At 51.1% G+C, this 17,735-nt stretch overlaps 1 protein-coding gene across 2 annotated transcripts in view; it reads left to right on the top strand.

The window, feature by feature from the left end:
- Positions 1 to 1,484: 1,484 nt before the first annotated feature.
- Positions 1,485 to 17,735, top strand: part of mchr2b (melanin concentrating hormone receptor 2b) — a 60,695-nt gene continuing 44,444 nt past the window's right edge. For both annotated transcript variants that reach the window (XM_087995066.1, XM_043704192.2), the window contains exon 1: positions 1,485 to 2,038. In XM_087995066.1, the coding sequence (XP_087851192.1) occupies positions 1,641 to 2,038 (398 nt within the window). In that variant the 5' untranslated portion in view covers positions 1,485 to 1,640. The remainder of the gene's footprint in view (positions 2,039 to 17,735) is intronic.

Here is a 17,735-nt window from a genome sequence, read left to right as displayed (position 1 = left end):
AAAATACTTAAAACTGAGTTTTTGATAGGATTTAGGAATAAATGCAAAAAAAAAGAGATTTTCTTCAACTTACATAAACAATTCCACCCCACCGTGACTACAATACCCAATCTGGACTCACAAAGGATGTGGGAAGGGTTGGAGATGGCGAGTGGTGAGTGGGGGTTCCAGAAATGGTAATAGCATAGCAGAGATTGTGATTCCATTCCTGGGCCCTGTGGAGTTGAGCTGGCTAGACCACAAATTCAGGATTTCTGTGCTAATCAGACAATTTACCATCAAGACAGTTTATCATCAAAACACCCGCAGAATTGGGAATTCCATTTCTGACATTACAACAGTGACTAAACTTCAAAGGTGCTTAATCAGTGCTGAGGCACTTTGGGATGGTCCCGGGATGTGATGGGCACTGTATAAATGCACATCTTTTTGTTGCAGGGGACTCGTTTTCTGCATTATGCCAACAGTGAAAACAGGTTCAAATATATTATTGGGAATGAACAAAGCAGGAAAGTAGGGAGACCCTCCTTGCCCCCATTAAAACAGGATAGGGAGGAGTTTTGCCCAGATCACTGAGGTACCCCCTGGTAAATATCAGCTGTTCCTCAAAAGGCCCCACTTTGTGTTCAGTACTGGTGTCCCTCCTATTGGAAAGATGCTGTGAAACTTGAAAAGGTTCTGAAAAGATTTACAAGGATGTTGCCAGGGTTGGAGGGTTTGAGCTACAGGGAGAGGCTGAATAGGCTGGGGCTGTTTTCCCTGGAGCGTCGGAGGCAGAGGGGTGACCTTATAGAGGTTTATAAAATCATGAGGGGCACGGATAGGGTAAATGGACAAGGTCTTTTCCCTTTGGTGGGGGAGTCCAGAACTAGACGGCGTAGGTTTAAGTGAGAGGGGAAAGATATAAAAGGCACCTAAGGGGTAACATTTTCACGCAGAGGGTGGTACGTGTTTGGAATGAACTGCCAGAGGAAGTGGAGGAGGTAGGTACAATGACAACATTTAAAAGGCATCTGGATGGGTATATGAATAGGAAGGGGTTGGAGGGATACAGACCAAGTGCTGACAAATGGGACTAAATTAATTTAGGATATCTGGTCAGCATGGATGGGTTGGACTGAAGGGTCTGCTACCATGCACATATGTCAATCAATATGAGTACTATATGTCCCTGGCATGTTTTCTGGCATGTCTGTGTGTCATTAGTATGTTTTGCTTCCCCCCCCCCCCCCCCTTTCAGTTCAAGCCTGAACACCTCCCTTTCCTGTCTGACTTCCAGAGTTGAGGTTTTGAAGGGACTGTGCAGAGCAGTTACTCAGAATCCTCCCTCAGGGGAATCATCGCTCAACATTTACTTCACAAACTAAGCTCCCCCCCCCCCCCCCCCCTCTCCCCGGTGCACGGCTGGAGCAGCAGCCCTGATGGATATATAAGGATGCACTCAGCCAGGAGTGGGATTTCACTGCAGCATGCCTGTGCAACAGGGAGGGAATTAATGTGAATTAAAGCTGCAGTGGTCTCAAGGATGGAAGCAGGTAGCTGACTAAGTGCCGATCCCTGCAAAATCGAATTCCCTCTGGGAACAGTTTTCCAGGGAAGCTCTGTTCAGTTTGCAAACAGGAGTTCCCCCTCCCCTGGATATGGAGAGTCTGACTGGGAGCTGGGGCATCAACGCATCGGCAGGATTTGGCACAGCGAATATCTCGGAAGCTGGGGATGTCGAGCTGCTAGACAAGAACACCGTGATGCACATTTTACCCTCGGTCTACGGGGTCCTGTGCATTGTCGGGGTCGGGGCGAACTGCCTGGTCATCTACACTCTGCTGGCTTGCAAAGCCAAAGGGGTCTCAGACATCTACGTGCTGAGCTTGGCCATTGCAGACCTGCTGTTCCTCCTGGGGATGCCTTTCACCATCCACCAACTGGTCAGGGACCGGCACTGGGTGTTCGGCCAGTTCATGTGCAAGGCCATAACTGTGCTAGATGTCACCAACCAATTCACCACAGTGGGCATTGTCACCGTGCTGTGTGTGGACAGGTAAGTGCATTGGAAAGAGGGTGGGGAGGTGGGTGGTGGGGTGGGTAAAGGAGGAGACATTTCAATGAGAATTCATCCTCCCCTTCTCCAACACACACACACATCCATCCACCCCCCCCCCCCCCCAACCTCCCCCCAAGATAAAAACAAAGCTTTCAAGACCATTGAGTGTTTGCTAAAGTTTTTGGAGAGAAAGTGTTTAGAGAGAAAGTTTTGTTTTTATCTTGGAGGGGATTGGGAAGGGGCCACGTCCTACTTTAGTTAATACTGGAGTGAGAGGAATGGGAGGTGTTTTTTCTCTAGGATGGGGGATTCCGAGACGAGGGGACACATTTCTAAGGTGAGAGGAGAGAGATTTTAAAAAAAGACAAGGGGCAATTCTTCACACAGAGGATGTGGAATGAACGTCCCGAGGAAGTAGTGGAACTGGGTACAATTACAATGTTTAAAAGACATTTGGATAAGTACATGAATAAGAAAGGTTTAGAGGGGTGTGGACCAGGAGCTGGCAGGTGGGACTAGGTTAGTTTGAGATTATAGTCGGCATGGACTGGTTGGACCGAGGAGGCAGTGTGGTGGCTCAGTGGTTAGCACTGCTGCCTCACAGCACCAGCGTACCAGGTTCGATTCCAGCCTCGGACAACTGTCTGTGTGGAGTTTGCACATTCTCCCTGTGTCTGTGTGGGTTTCCTCCGGGTGCTCCGGTTTCCTCCCACAGTCCAAAGATGTGCAGGTCAGGTGAATTGGTCATACTAAATTGCCCATAGTGTCAGAGAAAAATGGAACTGGGTGGGTTACTCTTCGGAGGGTCGGTGTGGACTTGTTGGGCTGAAGGGCCTGTTTCTACACTGTAGAGAATCTAATCTAATCTGTTTCCATGCTGTGTGACTCTATGTTGTGAAACTTGAATGGGTTCAGAAAAGATTTATAAGGGTGTTGCCGGGGTTGGAAGATTTGAGCTACAGGGAGAGGCTGAATAGACAGGGGCTGTTTTCCCTGGAGCGTTGAATGCTGAGGAGTGACCTTACAGAGGTTTATAAAATTATGGGGGTGAATGGATAGGTGAACGGCCATCGTCTTTTTTTCCCTGGGGTGGGGGAGTCCAAAACTAGAGATTTAAGGTCGGACAAAAAAGATTTAAAAGGGACCTAAGGGGCTATTTTTTCACACAGAAAGTGGTGCATGTATGGAATGAGCTGCCAGAGGAAGTGGTGGAGGCTGGTACAATTACAACATTTAAAAGGCATCTGGATGGGAATTACGATAGGAAAGGGTTAGGAGGATAAGGTCTGGATGCTGGCAAATGGGACTAGATTGGGTTGGGATATCTGGTCGGCATGGACAAGTTGGACCGAAGGGTCTGTTGCTGTGCTGAACATCTCTATGACTCTATGATTCCAACTATTCCAAATCAAAAAAAAATGACATTAACTGCACAGACTGGAACTGATCATTTACCAATACCCTGGCCCCCCACAGTCTGAGAAGATTGATATTCATTGTTGTTTCTGTTTTGAAGAGGTATTATTCTGAGTAATTAACTAAATGCCATCTACATCTGCATGGAACATGCTTTTGGGATGAGGTTGATAAAAACAAAACAGAAATCAGAGGAGCAGAGAATAAAAGAGATTGCTTATTCGCTCTCTGCTGTGAATCTGTGTAATCAGTGATTTTTCTTCCACCAGGAACAAATGGTGTGAAAACTGAAAGAACTGTGAATGCTAGAAATCAGAAACGAAAAAATAAATTGCTGGAAAAGCTCAGTAGGTTTGGCAGCATCGGTGGAGAGAAGTCAGAGTTGAACGTTTCAGGTCCTGTTCTGAGGAAGGGTCACTGGACCTGAAACGTAAACTCTTGATTTCTCTCCGCAGAGAAATTGTGCGAATATTTTCAGCACCGGGTCTGTAATGTAGAAAACACGATCAGAAACACAGTACTGCTGAGAGAAGCAGGTGAAGGGTGGGCCCCGAAACAGGCAGTCAGTATCACTGAATGAGTAAATGAAGGATTTATTTATTATCACCTGCATTTAACAGTGGGCAAAAGTGAGGACTGCAGATGCTGGAACCAGAGTTTAGATCAGAGTGGTGCTGGAAAAGCACAGCAGGTCAGGCAGCATCCGAAGAGCAGGAAAATCGATGTTTCGGGCATAGGCCCTTCGTCAGGAATAGAGGCAGGAAGCTTGCAGGGTGGAGAGATAAATGGGCTGTGAACAACACGGTAAAATACAGTGAAAAGCTTCAACAATTGCCCACAAGTCAAAGTTCTAAATCAGTGGAAGGCCAATTTTGATGGTATTAGGCAAGAACTTTGGGCGGCACGGTGGCACAGTGGTTAGCACTGTTGCCTCACAGCGCCAGAGACCCGGGTTCAATTCCCGACTCAGGCGACTGACTGTGTGGAGTTTGCACGTTCTCCCCGTGTCTGCGTGGGTTTCCTCCGGGTGCTCCGGTTTCCTCCCACAGTCCAAAGATGTGCAGGTCAGGTGAATTGGCCATGCTAAATTGCCCGTAGTGTTAGGTAAGGGGTAAATGTAGGGGCATGGGTGGGTTGCGCTTTGGCGGGTCGGTGTGGACTTATTGGGCCGAAGGGCCTGTTTCCACACTGTAATGTAATCTAATCTAATCTAAAACTTTCAAAACTTGATGGATGCAGATATTTGCTGGTAAAAGGACGATTGGAAAATGAGATAACGAAAGTGCAGAGACAGTATATTCCTGTCAGGGTGAAAGAAAAGGCTGGTAGGTATAGGGAATGCTGGATGATTAAAGAAATTGAGATTTTGGTCAAGAAAAAGAAGGAAGCATATGTCCGGTATAGACAGGATAGATCGAGTGAATCCTTAGAGTATAAAGGCAGTAGGAGTATACTTAAGTGGGAAATCAGGAGGGCAAAAAGGGGACATGAAATAGCTTCAGCAAATAGGGTTAAGAAGAGTGCAAAGGGATGCTACAAATACATTAAGGACAAAAAAAGAATTAGGGAAGGAATGGGGCACCTTAAAGATCAGCAAGGCCGCTTATTTGTGGAACTACAGCAGATAGGGTGGAGCCTAAACAACCATTTTGTATCAGTATTTACTGTGGAAACAGACATGGAAGATATAGAATGCAGGATAATAAATAGCAACATCTTGAAAAGTGTCCATATTACAGAGGAGGAGGTGCTGGATGTCTTAAAACACATAAAGGTGAATAAATCCCACAGGACATGAACAGGTGCACCCTAGAATTCTGGGAAGCTATGGAAGTGATTGATGGGCCCCTTGCTGAGATAATTGGATCATCGATAGCAATGGGTGAGGTGCTGGAAGACTGGAGGTTGGCTAACGTGGTGCAATTATTTAAGAAATGTGGTAAGGACAAGCCAGGGAGCTATAGACGGTGAACCTGATGTCAGTGGTGGGCAAGCTGTTGGAGAGAATCCTGAGAGACAGGATTTACGTGCATTTGAAAAGGCAAGGACTGATTAGGGATCATCAACAAGGCTTTGTATGTGGGAAATCATGTCTCACGAACTTGATTGAGTTTTTTGAAGAAGTAATGAAGATTGATGAGGGTTGAGCAGTGGATGTGATCTATATGGACTTCAGTAAGGCATTTGACAAGGTTCCCCATGGGAGACTGATTAGCAAGGTTAGATCTCATGGAATACAGGGAGAACTAGCCATTTGGATACAGATCTGGCTTAAAGGTAGAAGACAGAGGGTGGTGGTGGAGGGTTATTTTTCAGACTGGAGGCCTGTGACCAGTGGAGTGTTGCAAGATCTGGTGCTGGGTCCACTGCTTTTCAACATTTATATAAATGATTTGGATGTAAACTTAGGAGATCTGGTTCATAAGTTTGCTGATGACACCAAAATTGGAGGTGCAGAGGACAGCGAGGGAGTTACCTTAGAGTACAATGGGACCTTGATCAGATGGGCCAATGGGCTGAGGAGTGGCAGAAAGATTTACGAGGATGTTGCCAGGGTTGGAGGGTTTGAGCTATAGGGAGAGGCTGAATAGGCTGGGACTGTTTTCCCTGGAGCATCGGAGGCTGAGGGAAGACCTTATAGAGGCTTATAAAATCATGAGGGGCAAGGATAGGGTAAATAGACAAGGACTTTTCCCTGGGGTGGGGGTGTGGGGAGAATTATAACATTTAAAAGCCATTTGGATGAGTATAAGAATAGATGGGTTTAGAGGGATATGGGGCAGCATTTTTACACAGTGAGCGGTTCGTATGTGGAACAAACTTCCTGAGAAGGTGGGGGATGTGGGTACAATTGCAACATTTAAAAGACATTTGGATAAGCACATGACTAGGAAAGGTTTGGAGAGATATGGGCCAGGTGAAGGCAGGTGGAACTAGTTTAGTTTGGGAACATGATCAGCATGGACTGGATGGGCCGAAGGGTCTGTTTCCGTGCTGTAGGACTCTATGACCCTGTGACTGTCAGTGAGGCAGGTAGGGAGGAGTGTCAGCCTCTGCTATAGTCTAGCAGGTGTGAGGTTCTCTCATCCTGTCAGGACTTTGGGTTGGAAGTGCAAATTGACCAGAATGATGTGTTAAAAGCCATTCAGAGGGAGTGGGGGAAGCAGAAAGGACTGTGATTGGATAGTGAGGGGAAGCATCTGCTCCACGTCTGTTATATCCATATCTTTTATCATCTTGAATACCTCAGTTTGATCTCCCTTCGTTCGTCCAAGTTCCAGAGGGTATAGGCCTAAACTGTTCAACCTCTCTTCATACGACAAACCTCTCAACTCTGGGATCAATCAAGTGAAGGAATGAAAGGGAAAGATATGATCAGGAAATATCAAAAAATATGGCTGATTTTAAACTATGTATAAACTGAAGAAATCAGATTGGCAGGGAGATGTCTGAGTAAGGAATTCTGGAATGCTTTTCTGATGCTGTCTTCTAACAGTCGGTTGTCGAACTGACCAGAGGACTGGTTATATCAAACTTGATATTGTGGGATGTGACTAGATCAATTCACAGCTTCAGAGTTAAGCCTGCTTTCTTAGGAAGCAGCAACTCTAATGACTTGAATTTTACATCCAGTTTGAATGGGAAAAGGTTGGGGTTAAGATCAGTATCTTAAGCCTAAGTAAGGGCATGGAAGCTGAGCTAACTGAAGTGAACTGGCTTTCTTCACCAGGGAGTAGATCACTGGAGATGCGGTGGCTGAAATTTGAGGGATATTTCAGAATAAGCATATTCGTAGCATAAATAAAAATTCTAAAGGAAGGAACCAGAATCTGTGATTGACTAAAGAAGTTAGGGGAGGCATTAAACTTAAGGAAAAAGGAAATAATTGTGCAAAAGTTGAGTGGCAGGTTAGATAGAGTCATGGAGATGTACGGCACAGAAACAGACCCTTCGTCCAACTTGTCCATGCTGACCAGATATCCTAAATTAATCTAGTCCCATTTGCCAGCACTTGGCGCATATTCCTGTAAACCCTTCCTATTCATCTACCCATCCAGATGCCTTTTAAATGCTGGTGAGTAGTCATAAAACAGCAGAGAATGGCTAAAAGAGTAATGAAGAGGCAAGAATTGAAGTATGTGAGGGTGCTAGGTAGAAACGTAAAAATGGATAGCAAGGAAAATAACAAGTTCTCTGGACAATGGGCAGTTGATAGTAGATAATAAGCAAATAGTGGATACATTAAACAAATATTTTGCTTGTCTTCACTATACAGAATGCAAAAAAGCATTCTAGTAAATGAGAAGGTGGAAGAAAAGAGGAATTTAGCAAAAGTATGAGGAGAAGATATGGATTAAATTGATGGAGTTGTGAGCTGACAAGTACCCAGGTCCAGATGGATTTCATCCAAGGGTCTTAACGAGGCTGCTAATGTGATAAATAGATACGTTGGTGTTGATTTGCCCAAATTCCTTAGATTCAGGCATAGCTCCATTGAACTGGAAAGTAGCAAATGCACCCCTCTATTCAATAAGGAAGAGACGTAGGAAACAGGAAATTATCTGTCTTGGGGATAGTGTTAGAATCAATCATCAAAGTTGCACACTTAGTAAACTTAGGAAAGAATTATCAAAGGGAAACTATATTTCACCAATTTATTAGAAGTCAGTGAAGGAGTAATATGTGCTGTAGACAAAGAAGAACCAAACGATGTACTATACTTGGGTTTCTATAAGGCACTTGACAGCATAACATCAAAGGTTATTGTGGAAAATTAAATTTCATGATGTAGTGGAGAGGTATATAGTGTAGAAGGCATAAGAAGGTGCAGGTGGATATACAGAGGAACCTCAATTATCCGAATACCAATTATCCGAAAATCGGATTATCCGAAGGAGATCTCGAAGTCCCGACAGAAACATTACGTCAAAGACGTGTGTCCAACACTGATCGTGTCTTTTGTTTATAGTGATTAAAAGTGCTGCTGAGAACAGTCCTGGACTGATGGGAGCACAGGCACCGTCTCTAAATGACCGACCTCCCACCCTCTCTCTCTCTCTCTTCTAACACTTTCCCTGGAGATCTACACTGTCGTGCACAAAAACCCCATCTTCCCCAGATAATCTCTCCAACATTGCTCTGTACAGGGCAGAGGTGTGTGTGTGTGTACGCGCACGCGCTTTTTGGAGACTCACCCCACAAAAGGCAGTAGCAGCAACACCAGTCTTGTTGGTGTCCAGTCCGTCTGCCCCGGAGAGGGGGCGGGGCTAGATCGGGGTGGGGGTGGGATGGATGAGGGTTGCGCAGGTTATGGGGGAGATGGGGAGCAGTGTAGAGGAGCGCTGTTAGGGGTGGATGGGGGGGCGGGCGGGGGGGGCAGAGTTGGTCAGGAGTTCGATGGGGCCGGGGGAGGTGTTAGAATGGGTTTCGGGGGGGCTGGTGTTGGACGGGGTTTGGGGGCAGGAGGGGGTGGTGTTGGATGGGGTTTGGGAGCGGGGGGTGGTGTTGGATGGGGTTTGGGGTGGGAGGGGGCTGGTGTTGGATGGGGTTTGGGGTGGGAGGGGGGTGGTGTTGGATGGGGGTTTGGGGGCGGGAGGGTGGTGGTGTTGGGTGGGGTTTGGGGGCCGGAGGATGGTAGTGTTGGATGGGTCTTAGGGGCAGGAGGGGGTGGTGTTGGATGGGGTTTGGAGACGGGAGGGAAGTGGTGTTGGATGGGGTTTGGGGGCAGGAGGGGTGGTTTTGGATAGAGTTTGGGGGCAGGAGGGGGTGGTGTTGGATGGGGTTTGGGGGCAGAAGGGGTAGTGTTGGAAGGGGTTTGGGTGCAGGAGGGAGGTGGTGTTGGATGGGGTTTGGGGTGGTAGAGGGGTGGTGTTGGATGGGGGTTGAGGCTGGAGGGGGGTGGTGTTGGATGGGTTTTGGGGCGGGAGGGGTGTAGTGTTGGATGGGGTTTGGGATGGGGGTGTTGTTGGATGGAGTTTGGGAGCAGGAGTGGGGTGGTGTTTGATGGGGTTTGGCGGTGGGAGGGGGTGGTGTTGGATGGGGTTTGGGGTGATTGGGTGATGGTGTTGGATGGGGCTTGGGGGTCGGAGGGGGGCAGTGTTGGATGGGTCTTAGGGGCAGGAGAGGGTGGTGTTGGATGGGGTTTGGAGGCGGGAGGGAAGTGGTGTTGGATGGAATTTGGGGGCAGGAGGGGGTGGTGTTGGATGGGGTTTGGGGGCAGGAGGGGGTGGTGTTGGACGGGGTTTGGGGGGGAGCGGTGGGCAGTGTTGGGTGTGGTTTGGAGTGGGAGGGTGGCGGTGTTGGATGGGGTTTGGGGCGGGAGGGGTGGTGTTGGATGGGGTTTGGGGGCAGGAAGGGGGTGGTGTTGGATGGGGTTTGGGGGCAGGAGGGGGTGGTGTTGGATGGGGTTTGTGGGCAGGAGGGAGGTGGTGTTGGATGATGTTTGGGGCAGGAGGGGGCGGTGTTGGATGGGGTTAGGGGGAGCGGGAGGGCAGTGTTGGTGTGGTTTTGGGCGGGAGGGGACCAGTGTTGGCTGGGGTTTGGGGGCAGGGGCAGTGTTGGATGGGGTTTGGGGGCAGGAAGGGGGTGGTGTTGGATGGGGTTTGGGGCGGCAGGGCGGTAGTATTGGATGAGGTTTGGGGGTGGGACGGGGTGATGTTGGATGGGGTTGGGGGCGGGAGGGGGCAGTACTGGATGGGTTTTAGGGGCAGGAGTGGTGCAGTGATGGATGGGGTTTGGGGGCTGGAGGGGGTGGTGTTGGATGGGGTTTGGGGGCGGGGGGTCAGTGTTGGAAGGGGTTTGGGGGCCGGAGGGGGGCGGTGTTGGATGGTGTTTTGGGGCGAGAGGGGTGCGGTGTTAGATGGGGTTTGGGGGCAGGAGGGGGGTGGTGTTGGATGGAGTTTGGGGGCCGGGGGGGCAGTGTTGGATGTGGTTTGGGGGCGGGGGGGTGTGGTGTTGGATGGTGTTTGGGGGCAGAAGGGGTAGTGTTGGAAGGGGTTTGGGTGCGGGAGGGAGGTGGTGTTGGATGGGGTTTGGGGGCAGGAGGGGGCGGTATTGGATGGGTTTTGGTGTGGGAGGGGGGCAATGTTGGATGGGGATTGGGGGCCAGATGGCGGCAGTGTTCGATGGTGATTGGGGGCAGGAGAGGGGCAGTGTTGGATGGGGTTTGGGGCTGGAGGGGGCAGTGTTAGATGGGGTTTGGGGGCGGGAGTGGGGGCGGTGTTGGATAGGGATTGGAGGCCGGGGATGTGGTGTTGGATGGGGTTTGGAGTAGGAGGGGGTCTGTATTGGATGGGGTTTGGGGACGGGAGGGGGGTGGTGTTGAATGGGGTTTGGGGGCGGGGGGCGGTGTTGGATGGTGTTTGGGGCGGGAGGGGGTGGTGTTGGATGGGATTTGGTGGCGGGAGGGGGGTGGTGTTGGATGGGGTTTGAGGGCAGGAGGGGGTCAGTGTTGGATAGGGATTGGGGGCCGGAGGGGGGCAGTGTTGGATGGGGTTTGGGGGCAGAAGGGTGTGGTGTTGGATAGGGTTTGGGGGCGGGAGGGAGGTGCGGTGTTGGATGGGGTTTGGGGGCAGAAGGGTGTGGTGTTGGATGGGTTTTGGGTGCGGGAGGTGGGTGGTGTTGGATGGGGTTTCGGGGCAGGAGGGGCTGGTGTTGGATGGGGTTTGGTGGCGGGAGGGGGAAACGGTGTTGGATGGGGTTTGGAGGCAGGAGGGGTGTGGTGTTGGATGGGGTTTGGGGGCGGGAGTGGGGTGGTGTTGGATGACGTTTGGGGGCCGAAGGGGATGGTGTTGGATGGGGTTTGGGGCGGAAGGGGGGCAGTGATGGATGGGAGTTGGGGGCAGGAGGGGTGGTGTTGGATGGGTTTTGGGGTGGGAGGGGGGCAATGTTGGATGGGGATTGGGGGCCGGATGGCGGCAGTGTTTGATGGGGTTTGGGGCGGGAGGGGGTGGTGGTGGATGGGGTTTGGGAAGCGGAAGAGGTCATTGTTCGATGGAGATTGGGGGCAGGAGGGGGGCGGTGTTGGATGGAGTTTGGGGGCGGGAGTGGGGGTGGTGTTGGATAGGGTTTGGAGGCCGGGAGTGTGGTGTTGGATGGGGTTTGGGGTAGGAGGGGGGCTGTATTGGATGGGGTTTGGAGTCGGGAGGGGGGTGGTGTTGAATGGGGTTTGGGGGCGGGGGGCGGTGTTGGATGGTGTTTGGGGCCGGAGGGGGGTGATTTTGGATGGGGTTTGGGGGCAGGAGGGGTTGGTGTTGGATGGGGTTTGGGGGTCGGAGGTGGGTGGTGTTGGATGGGGTTTGGGAGCGGGAGGGGTGTGGTGTTGGATGGGTTTGGGGGCGGGAGGGGTGTGGTGTTCGATGGGTTTTGGGGGCGGGAGGGAGTGCGGTGTTGAATGGGATTTCGGGGCGGGAGGGGGGTAGTGTTGGATGGGTTTTGGGGGCGGGAGGGGTTTGTGTTGGGTGGGTTTTGGGGGCAGGGGTCGGTGATGGATGACGTTTGGGGGCGGGGGGCAGTGATGGATGGGGTTTGGGGCTGGGAGGGTGTGGTGTTGGATGGGGTTTGGGGGGGAGGGGGTGGTGTTTGATGGGGTTTGGAGGCGGGAGGGGGTGGTGTTGGATGGGGTTTGGGGGCGGGAGTGGGGTGGTGTTGGATGAGGTTTGGGGGCTGGAGGGAATGGTGTTGGATGGGGTTTGGGGCACAATGGGGGCAGTGATGGATGAGGTTTGGGGGCAGGAGGGGCGGTGTTGGATGGGTTTTGGGGTGGGAGGGGGGCAATGTTGGATGGGGATTGGGGGCCGGATGGCGGCAGTGTTGGATGGGGTTTGGGGTGGGAGGGGGCGGTGGTGGATGGGGTTTGGGAGGCGGAAGAGGTCATTGTTCGATGGGGATTGGGGGCAGGATGGGGGCAGTGTTGGATGGGGTTTGGTGCTGGAGGGGGCGGTGTTGGATGGAGTTTGGGGGCGGGAGTGGGGGCGGTGTTGGATAGGGTTTGGAGGCCGGGGGTGTGGTGTTGGATGGGGTTTGGGGTAGGAGGGGGGCTGTATTGGATGGGGTTTGAAGCCGGGAGGGGGGTGGTGTTGAATGGGGTTTGGGGGCGGGGGGCGGTGTTGGATGGTGTTTGGGGCGGGAGGGGGTGATTTTGGATGGGGTTTGGGGGTTGGAGGGGTTGGTGTTGGATGGGGTTTGGGGGTTGGAGGGGGGTGGTGATGAACGGGATTTCAGGGCGGGAGGGGGGTAGTGTTGGATGGGTTTTGGGGGCGGGAGAGGTTTGTGTTGGATGGGGTTTGGGGCGGGGGTCGGTGATGGATGGCGTTTGGGGGCGGGGGCAGTGATGGATGGGGTTTGGGGGTGGGAGGGTGTGGTGTTGGATGGGATTTGGAGGCGGGAGGGGGTGGTGTTTGATGGGGTTTGGAGGCGGGAGGGGGTGGTGTTGGATGGGGTTTGGAGGCGGGAGTGGGGTGGTGTTGGATGGGTTTGGGGGCGGGAGTGTGGTGGTGTTGGATGGGGTTTGGGGCGGGAGGGGGATGGTGTTGGATGGGGTTTGGGAGTGGGAGGGAGTGGTGTTGGCTGGGGTTTCGGGGCGGGAGTGGTGGACGGTGAGGAATAGGGTTTGAGAGCGGGAGGAGGCGGTGATGAATAGGGTTTGAGGGCGGGAGGGGGACGGTGTTGGATGGAGTTTGGGGCGGGGGGGCGGTGTTGGATGTGGTTTGGAGGGGGAGCGGGGTGTGGTGTTGGATGGGGTTTGGGGTGGGTGGGGTTTGGTGTTGGATGGGGTTTGGAGGCAGGAGGGGGTGGTGGTGGATGGGGTTTGGAGGCTGGAAGGGGGTGGTGTTGGGTGGGGTTTGGGGGCGGGAGCAGGCAGTGATGAATGGGGTTTGGTGGCGGGAGGGGGCAGTGATGGATGGGGTTTGGGGGTGGGCGGGGGTGGTGTTGGTTGTGATTTGGGGTTGGGGGGGCGCGGTGTTGGATGTGGTTTCGGGGGTGGGCGGGGGGCGGTGTTGGTTGTGGTTTGGGGTTGGGCAGGGACGGTGTTGGTTGGGGTTTGGGGAGTGGGCGCGGACGGTGTTGGTTGGGGTTTGGGGGTGGGTGGGGGGGCAGTGATGGATGTGGTTGGGTGATGGTTGGGTTTTGCGGGATGAGCAGGGGGCGGTGATGGATGTGGTTTGGGGGGTGGGCGGTGGGCGGTGGTGGTTGGGGTTTGGGGGAGGGCGATGGGCGGTGTTGGTTGGGGTTTGGGGGTGGGTGGTGGGCAGTGGGCGGTGTTAGTTGGGGATTGGGGGGTGGGCAGTGGGCGGTGATGGATGGTGTTTGGGCAGTCGGCGGTGTTGGTTGGGGTTAGGTATGAGCGGGGGCGGTGATGGATGTGGTTTGGGGATGGGCGGGGGCGGTGATGAATGTGGTTTGGGGTGTGGGCGGTGGGCGGTGTTGGTTGGGGTTTGGGGGTGGGTGGTGGGCAGTGATGGATGGGGTTTGGGTGGTGGGCGGTGGACAGTGTTAGTTGGGGTTTGGGGGGTGGGTGGTGATGGATGGGGTTTGGGTGGTGGGCGGTGTTGGTTGGGGTTTGAGGGGTGGGTGGGGGGGCAGTGATGGATGTGGTTTGGGGTGTGGGCAGGGGCGGTGATGGTTGGGGTTTGCGGGATGAGCGGGAGGCGGTGATGGATGTGGTTTGGGGGGTGGGCGGTGGGCGGTGATGGATGGGGTTTGGGAGGTGGGCGGTGGGTGGTGATGGCTGGGGTTTGGGGGGTGGGCGGTGGGCGTGATGGATGGGGTTTGGGGGCAGGAGGAGAGCGGTGTTGGGGGCGAGCGAGGGCTCACGTGGTGTGCTGCTGCCTAGTCTCCTGAACGGGGAGCAGACTTAACAGAAAACTCTGAGTGCCAGAGGAAAGGCATCGAATCGATTAATGAAATAATCAATTGTCCGAACGAAATAGTTGCAGCCCACCTTGTTGGGATTATTGAGGTTCCCCTGCAGATAGTTTGGGTGAGTGGGGACAAATTGAGAAGTTGGAGTATAACGTGGGAAAATGTGAATGTGAACAGGAAAGGTTTGGAGGGATATGGGCCAGGAGCAGGTAGGTGGGGCTGGCTTAGTTTGGGATTTCGTTCAGCATGGACTGGTTAGACCGAAGGTTCAGTTTCTGTGCTGGATGACCGTATGACTTGAGTGAAGCAAATAAGATCCTCAGTGGCCATGATTGGGTGGATAAGGAAAGGATGCTTGTTCTTGTGGGGGAGTCCTGGGGCCACTTTTTATAATGATCAGTCAAGAGAGGGGTGAGAAATACTTCCTCCGGGAGGGTTGAGCAACTTTGGAAATCACTGCTTTTGATGTGCTGGAGCTGGGATCATTGAACGGTTTTAGGTGAGAAGTGGAGAGATTCTTGGTTGGCAGTAGAATTGTGGCTTATGGAGAATGGACAGGAGTGTTTTCAAACACAAAGAGAAACAACTGTGATCCTACTAATTGGAACAGGCTGCAGGGACTGAATTATCCACTTCCACTGCTATTTTGTTTATGAGATTCCCAAGTAGTTTATTTCCACAAGACCTTATGGAGGGTGGGAGGACAGCGAGAATATTGTCTTTGCCTCATCATCATTTTCCGTTTTTTTGACTTGCTACTGAGTAATGACTGTCACTGTATACGAATAACACCGTTTTTACAGCGATTTCTCTACACTATTGTATTTTGAGAGCTGATATTTCAATAATTTACAAAGGAAATGTACAGCATGGAAACAGACCCTTCGGTCCAACCCGTCCATGGCGACCAGATATCCCAACCCAATCTAGTCCCACCTGCCAGCACCCGGCCCATATCCCTCCAAACCCTTCCTATTCATATTCCCGTCCACATGGCTTTTAAATGTTGCAATTTGTACCAGCCTCCACCACCACCCTCATTCCATACACATACCACCCTCTGCATGAAAAAGTTGCCCTTCGGGTCTCTTTTATATCTTTCCCCTCTCACCATAAACCTATGCCCTCTAGTTCTGGACTCCCCCACCCCAGGGAAAAGACTTTGCCTATTTATCCTATCTATGCCCCTCATAAACCTCTATAAGGTCACCCCTCAGCCTCCGACGCTCCAAGGAAAACAGCCCCAGCCTGTTCAGCCTCTCCCTATAGCTCAAATCTTCCAACCCTGGCAACATCCTTGTAAATCTTTTCTGAACCCTTTCAAATTTCACAACATCCTTCCGATAGGAAGGAGACCAGAATTGCACGCAAAATTCCAACAGTGGCCTAATCAATGTCCTGTACAGCCGCCACATGATCTCCCAACCCTTGTACTCTGACCAATAAAGGAAAGCATACCAAATGCCTTCTTCACTATCGTATCTACCTGTGACTCCACTTTCAAGGAGCTATGAACCTGCACTCCAAGGTCTCTTTGTTCAGCAACACTCCCTAGGATCTTACCATTAAGTGTATAAGTCCTGCTAAAATTTGCTTTCCCAAAATGCAGCACCTCGCATTTATCTGAGTTAAACTCGATCTGCCACTTCTCAGCCCAATGGCCCATCTGGTCCAGATCCTGTTGTCATCCGAGGTAACCCTCTTCACTGACCACTACACCCTCCAATTTTGGTGCCCTTTTAATTTGCAGGGAATCCTTGGGACAAGCCAATATTTTTCAGGGATAATGTAAGGAAAGGGACACAGATGCAATAAATATATCAACTGAACTGATAGGCCATTCAAACATTGAAGGTGTTACCAGAATTGCCAAAGTGTTTTAAATCTCCAATAGCCCTTCTGAATCTAGAAATGTAACACTTTCTCCTTTTATAGCAGTGAAAGGAGGGCAGACCGCCCATTGTATCTGAGAAAGAGTCACTCAGCCTATTCCCATTTTCTGGCTTTTGTAGCCTATTAGCTTAGAACACTTCAAGTGTATTTCAAGTGCATATTAGATTTTCAGTACTTCCCATCTTTAAGGCAATGAGTTCCATGGCTCCACCACACTCTGAGTGATTAGTGACCCTCCTCAGTTTCCCTCAAACCTTTCCCTCAATTAGTTTTAACAGTGTGATCCCCAGGTTATTAATCTCTGTAATTGGTCCTTCCTGTCCAGTCTATCCAGACCTCTGCTAAGTTTTGCGCAGACTCCTGTACATACCAAAGAAAGTACCCTCAGAGGCTACCTCATCCTTGCTGGTAGCCAAAGAACTCTCCTGTGCACAACCACGCCCTGAACAGTGAAATATTTTTCAAACTTTCCAATATATCTCCATCCCTATTGCCTTTGACCACTCCAGTTTAGCTCATGTGTTCCAACAACGATGAACCAAGATATTTCAGGCACTCGAATCACTCAATGAGCCACACAGCACAAAAGTGGACTCTTCGGTCCAACCAGTGCATAATCCTAAACTGACCGAGTCCCACCTGCCTGCTTCTGGCCAGTATCCCTCCAAACCTTTCCTAGTCATGTAACTTATCCAAGTGCCATCTAAGTGTTATAATTATGCCCACATCCACCATTTCCTCAGGAAGATCATTCCACGCTCAGTGGTAAAATTTGCCCCTTTTAAAGTCTCTCTCCTCATACCTTGAAAATATTGTTCGCTGCTATGACAGAGGTGACAAGGGGAAAGGAGAGGAATTTGCAAAACCTGCACTAATTATCTTTTTTTAATGCACCATCTCTTTGGGCTATATATAGTGTCAACAGTTCAAGCATGTTCAGAAAGGTGAGAAACATTGCAGAACTCTGATAATATCGAGAAGCCGTTTGAGTGCTGATGTTGTAGTTGCATTTTTCACAAAATTATGTTTAGGACCTGCACCACATTTCAACTAAATTAAGTAATATTAAATTCTTTGCTAGTTGGATCTGAGCCCGAATCATTTGTTCAGTAATATCTGTCGAAATATCCAGAGGTGTGTGTCATACAGTGTCAGTCAGCTGAAGGAACAGGAGCTGTTTGACAAAGGTGAGAAAGGATTCTTTTCACTAGGTGGGAATCCAGCAAGCGATGTTAAGAAAGGTGAAAGTGGGAAATAAAGAACAGAATGATCTGCCTGAAAGGAAGGATGTTGGGAAACTTGAAAGGGTTCAGAAAAGATTTACAAGGATGTTGCCAGGGTTGGAGGGTTTGAGCTATCGGGAGAGGCTGTACAGGCTGGGGCTGTTTTCCCTGGAGCATCGGAGGCTGACCGGTGACCTTATAGAGGTTTATAAAATCATGAGGGGCATGGATAGGGTAAATAGACAAGGTCTTTTCCCTGGAGTGGGGGAGTCCAGAACTAGAGGACATAGGTTTAAGGT

This window comes from Chiloscyllium plagiosum, unplaced genomic scaffold (genome assembly GCF_037043375.1).
Source record: "Chiloscyllium plagiosum isolate Xiang-an unplaced genomic scaffold, Cpla_swu_hap1 HiC_scaffold_16, whole genome shotgun sequence".
Classification (NCBI taxonomy): domain Eukaryota; kingdom Metazoa; phylum Chordata; class Chondrichthyes; order Orectolobiformes; family Hemiscylliidae; genus Chiloscyllium; species Chiloscyllium plagiosum.
Note: the sequence above shows the minus strand (reverse complement) of the source record. Positions and strands in the feature narration are given on the sequence as shown.